Source organism: Lipotes vexillifer, unplaced genomic scaffold (assembly GCF_000442215.2).
Source record: "Lipotes vexillifer unplaced genomic scaffold, Lipotes_vexillifer_v1.1 scaffold986, whole genome shotgun sequence".
Classification (NCBI taxonomy): Eukaryota; Metazoa; Chordata; class Mammalia; order Artiodactyla; family Lipotidae; genus Lipotes; species Lipotes vexillifer.
Window position 1 is genome coordinate 103,002 of NW_006784900.1, and position 5,906 is coordinate 108,907.

At 48.7% G+C, this 5,906-nt stretch overlaps 1 protein-coding gene across 1 annotated transcript in view; it reads left to right on the forward strand.

Annotated features, from left to right (window-relative positions):
• The window catches only part of BSX (brain specific homeobox), a 4,144-nt gene extending 2,614 nt beyond the window's left edge, over positions 1 to 1,530 (forward strand). The window contains exons 2-3 of the mRNA XM_007457038.1: positions 6 to 202; positions 1,291 to 1,530. Of these exons, the coding sequence (XP_007457100.1) occupies positions 6 to 202; positions 1,291 to 1,530 (437 nt within the window). The remainder of the gene's footprint in view (positions 1 to 5; positions 203 to 1,290) is intronic.
• Positions 1,531 to 5,906: the final 4,376 nt, after the last annotated feature.

Consider the following 5,906-nt stretch of genomic DNA (forward strand, 5'->3'; position numbering starts at 1 on the left):
CGCAGGGGTGCCTGTCCCGGCGCTGTTCCCGCACCCCCAGCACCCAGAGCTGCCGGGGAAGCACTGCCGCCGCCGCAAAGCTCGCACGGTTTTCTCGGACTCGCAGCTCTCCGGCCTGGAGAAGAGATTCGAGATCCAGCGCTACCTGTCCACGCCCGAGCGGGTGGAGCTGGCCACGGCCCTCAGCCTGTCCGAGACGCAGGTGGGCCGGAGGAGGGGGAGGCCCCATCTCCGCTCGCTCCTCTCCCCCCGACTCCTAACGCCTCTGGACCGGCCGCGGAGTTCTTGAGTGCAACGACCCCGCTCCCCTTTATTCTAGGCTTCTCCGAAGACCCGTAGTAAAAGTACCGACACCTCCAATCTCTTGTCGACTCACCGAAGCAAAATCTCTCGAGCGGGTTCTGGACACGGAGGAAAAACCCCTCGAGTGATTCTGATGCTCACTCCCCGCTTGCGAACTAGCATTTCTGTGCCTCCCTACCCATTTCTGATCAGGGCAGTAACCCGGGTCACACGTAAATCGGTAAGAGATAAGAGGGTTCTTGACCCGAGAGAAGCCCACACAAGATTTTTTTTTCTTCTTTAAGCTCTCTCACAGCCGCTAGTCTTCATAGCCACCCCTCCCCAGCATAAACACAGACAGACAGGCACACGCACACACACACACACACACACACTAATATAAGCCTCCTTTCTATTGCCCTGTCCTGAGTGGAAGACCTGTTTTCATCTTCTACCAGATGCTATTCACCTGCAACCTCAAAATACCTCGCTCCACTCCCTTTCCTATTCTCTGTACCTGGAAACCCAACTTGCTGTGAAATCAGAGCCCTGCCAGGCCCCAGTGATTTTTCTCTCTGATGAGAAGCAGCAAGTCTGCTTCTCATCTTGCTGTCCAGCAGTCTTGCTGGACCCGGTATTTAGATGTCACAGTCAGAGGAACGTATTCTGAACAGAGAGGAAACTTATCCACGCAGCACTTACTATTAGAAATTCTAATTAATAGCAGTATTAGTATTTACAAAACACACCATTTTCAGCCTCATCGTTATTTCAGGACAAGTACTTCTGAGAGCTAGGATGTTTGATTCTCATTCAAGCTAAGACAATAACTTGGGAGCCGTTCAGGTGTGATTTAACCCAAGGTTGGGACTGTCGTCACAACTTCTGGATAATTCATCAGTGGATTGCGGTCTACTTTCTTAAACTCCAGCAATCGCTTTTGTCTTAGCTCAGTAACCATGGGTCTGAAGGAATGACGTTATTTTCTTTGTTTCTCCCCGGAATCAGGTGAAAACGTGGTTCCAGAATCGGCGGATGAAGCATAAAAAGCAGCTGAGGAAAAGTCAAGACGAGCCCAAAGCACCTGATGGGCCCGAGAGCCCTGAGGGCAGCCCCCATGGCCCCAAGGCCGCACCCGCCGAGGCTCGGCTGGGCCTGCCCACGGGTCCCTTCGTGCTGACCGAGCCGGAGGACGAGGTGGACATTGGGGACGAGGGGGAGCTGGGCTCAGGGCCGCACGTGCTCTGAGCCGCAGGGCTGGGGAAGGCGGGGAGGACGCAGAGGGGCGGGCCATGGACATCGGCTCCGGGAAGATAAACACGACGCACCTGTTAACCCTCCAACACCTGCTGGGCCTGCGCTGCGCGGCCTCCCGACCCCCCTCCCCCGCCCGACCGCCAGCTCTCAGCGCCCGTGCGGGGGCGAGTGTGCGCCTGCTTGGCTCTTCCGCTCGCCCCGCGTCTTCGGCAGCGTAAACGGGAGCACGGGCTCTTGGCTCCCTAATTCGGTGGGGGACCTCTTCCCCGCCGCGACTGCAGACCCCTCGGCCCTCGCCCCTCAGCCACCTGTCCCCGCTCCGTTGGCCAGGCTCTCCACCGGACCCCTTGCCCTTCCTTGGGCAGACCGATGGGCTGCAGGTAAGGGACCGGGTGTCTGGGCCCTCCGCTCTGCGGGGATCCGGATCCGGACCTGATCCTTAACACATTCACTCCCGGACAGACTCGCGCGCCACCCGTCACTAACCTCCCACTCGCCCCCCCACCAATCTCTAACTAATACTAAGGCGACTCCCTCCTTCTCAGGGCGGCGCTTCCATCCTCTAGCGTCACAGTTCCCCTCAAGAGCTCGTGGTTCTGCACCCAGGAACCGTTTTTGAGCCTGTGGTCCCCCAGGCACCCGCGCTCTTTACTCTGGTTCACTCTCCCTCCGCCTCCGTTCTGAGCGGCGCTCACGCGAGTGGAGACACTTGGGCAGAGCAAACCCACCGAGCAATTTTGCTTCCCGACCTTGTTGCGCGCCTGTCCAGCAACTCTTCAATGTCCCACCGGTTACTGATATTTTAAAAGCGAGTGTTCCTCGGGTTGTGTGTGGAAGTGCTCATTCTCATTGCATTTTAGGGAACTCGGAGTTTTAGCGAAATGAAACCTAAAGGGGAATACGCATCCCCTCACAGGCGTGCACCTGTTTGGGGACCCTTGAGGTGCGGCCGGTGTCCTATTGGCCCTGCGCGTTGCCCCCTCCCTTTCCCCCTGGGAGGTCTCCTATTCTTTTCCCGGGTTTGCACTCTCTTTAGATAATAAAGGGCTCGCCGGGCAAAACTGGGAACAGACACGAGTTTCCGGGAACCGTTTGTTACCGCGACCTCCTACGCGCACGCTCCTTCCCCTCCGCCCCGGGCTGTTTCCTGTTGCCCGCAGGAATGAGCGGGGCTAATAACTTTTCCTTAACAGATTCCCGTCTCCCCGTCGCCGATTTTTCTGTTTTTAATCGTTTAATAGTCTAGAGTTCCACCTACGTGAAAAAGGTTTCTGCAAATAGTATTTTTTGACTCTGAAGTGCTGAGAGGACAGAGATGTCTTGATATTAGGAGTGTGAAATTATGGTAATGAATTGTGTGACGCCACTACATACCCAGTACACTTATCAAATATAGCAGCCGTGCCAGAGGCGACCTCAGTTTCCCATCTTCCTTTCGCCCTGGTTGTGTATTCAGGTAAAAGAGACCAGGAAGGCTGGAAAAGGGTGTCTGTGGCTAGGTAGAGTACTGACTCTTGGGTTCTAATGACTAATAGTAATTATGAAAATTACAGAGGTGTGAGCTTGGGTTACATTTAATTACACTTTTCCGTTCCTTATTTCTCTAATAAGAGGATGAATGCTAAAGATCCTTCTGGGTCAAAGTTCTATGATTCTATGAATGTAGCAGCAGATTTATTTATTTATTTTTTCCAGTAGGCTTGTTTGGGGAAACATTAACTTAAGCAAAGATAATCGTCCGAGTGAGAACTTTATCCAGTCTGCACCATTTAGGAGGCAAAGCTATTGCTTTAAAAACACAAGCATTGTATATACTATTTGGGTTTTGCCCAAGTGCTGTCAGTCAACAATCTGTGAGTCACGGCAAGGATTAGTTTTCTCTTCATAGATAAGGAAATAGAGGCTTGGCGAGATGGAAGGATTTACCCATGAAATCAGGACTAGCTAAGAGCCAGAGCAGGACAGAAAATATCCCTTCTGACTCCTTGATCACTTCTTTGCCCAAAACACTTTGCTTTCTTCTGGTAACATGGTTGGCATTTTGCTTCTAACACTTTGTAAGGACACCTCTTGTATTTATTTAGATTGTGTAGACGTGCTACAAAAGCAAGTCTAGGTTCAGATTTCTCCTCTTTCTCCCTGTTCAGATAATGACAGTACTGTTTTAAAGCAGGGATTTTGGGCAAATGCTTTATGAAAGACTTGGTTATAGAAAGAAAGCAATTTGTGAATAAGAATGTTCCTAGTAACCTGGGAGAGAAAGTGGATACTGTTACGCAAGGGGAACATCTGAAATACTTCTAATCCCAGGAAGAACAACTACTAAAAGGGATTTTGGGGGAGAATCTTTGAAGTGAGTAGAAATACTATGTTTTGGGAGAAATAAAAACAATTAAATTAGATGTTTGTTAACACAAACCCCAAAGCACCAGGCATTTCTTTCTTTCTTCTCTTGTCTTCACAAGGAGATGGCAGGGCTTATTCTAGGTCTCAGAGTAGCAGATTAGCTACATTTTAAGACTCTCTGTCTTGAAAAGGCAGGTAAAGAGGAAACACCGTTAGCATAGGCACAACTCTGCTTGATCAGAGGCAGGATGAATCCTGGGGCTCAGGGAATGGCTGTGTCTTTCATTTACGAGCATCAAACACAAAAAGATGCTCATTCTGCCTAGTCCTTGTCTCCCTCTGTGGCTATTCCTGAATAGATAGGAAGGGAAGAGCTCAGATACGCAGCACCAGCCACACTGACGGTGGCACCATTTTCTCATCAGACAGTATTCCTTGAAATTGGCGGCCAACGATTCAATAGCAAAATTCTCCTAGTTTTTCTTTTCTTTTCCCTTTCTTTCTTCCTTCCTTCCTTTCTTTCTTTCTTTCTTTTTTAATACACAGGGAGGTAGTGATGATAGTAGAGGGTAGACACAATTTAGTCTCAATTTAATGTAACATGATAGCACTTTTTGGTTTTGGCCTTCAATACTGATCAAAGCCTCCATAGGCCGAAAAGATATTTTGTCTGAATTACCCAGGCTTTTGCCTCAACTCAGTTTCAATTGGTGGTGAAGATCTGACAAAACCATGTTCAATATGATGTATTAAAGTAAAGAAAGACATACATAGGTCTGATTCTGAAGGGACAAAACCATCTTAAAATAGCCAAGGTGGACAAGTCATCCTACATGTAATCCCACATGTAGTAAATAATTTGTTCGGTATTTGTTCTCAGTGCTGTTTCTGATGCACTTCATTTCATAGCGTCTCAGAGAGGGACTCGATAATATTTCTACTCACATGACATAAGAACACAAGAAATCGACAACACGTCATTCAGCCCAGTATTAGCTGATAGTGGCACTAAGAAATGATTAATTGGAATCCATGACACCACTTCAGAAGACAGAGAACTGGCTTTTGTCGATGGATTTGATAACTAGAGATAAAGAGGTGTGAAGGCACAGAGCAAGCAGAATGCTTTCTTCTGCTGAGAGAATCGTGCAATAAACATACTTAGTTGAAGCAGTGACTCCCTGGTCTTCTTGAATTGGGCTCAGTGTGTGTGCAAAAATAATGAAATATATTTATGTTATATTCTTGGCAGCACATTTTAAAGAGGATATTGACATCCTAAAATTCATCCAGGAATGAATACAAGAACCTAGATAGTAAAAGGTATAGGAAACAGGGGAGTGTGAGCTTTTCAGCTTGGAGAACCAAGGCTTTAGAGAGGGTTGGGAGAGGAGATTGGCTGTGTTAGCTGTATTTCAGTGGCTACAGAGCAATTATGTATCGGGAGGGTATTTCTAGTCTGTCCTGCTAGAGAGGGCAGAACCAGAACCAATGGATGGTTCCAGGCAAGCAGATTTTGGAACAATATTTGAGCAATTTCTATAGGCCGGGTACTGTGTTGTCCGTCAATAGAACAGGCTAAGTCCACAAAACGCTAAGCACTTTTCACTAGCAAAATTTGATCAGAAGCTGGAAGGCAAAACATTTAAAATTATTTGTCATCTTACTAAGAATAAGATTTTTCTTCATATACTCTAAGTAAATAGACCAGGACTTCCGTGGTGGCACAGTGGTTAAGGATCCGCCTGCCAATGCAGGGAACACAGGTTCGATCCCTGGTCTGGGAAGATCCCACATGCCGCCGAGCAACTAAGCCCGTGTGCCACAACTACTGAGCCTGTGCTCTAGAGCCCGCAAGCCACAACTACTGAAGCCCGCGCGCCTAGAGCCTGTGCTCCACAACAGGGGTAGACACTGAAGTGAGAAGCCTGCGCACCACAACGAAGGGTGGCCCTTGCTCGCTGCAACTGGAGAAAGCCTTCATGCAGCAATGAAGACCCAACTCAGACAAAAATAAATAA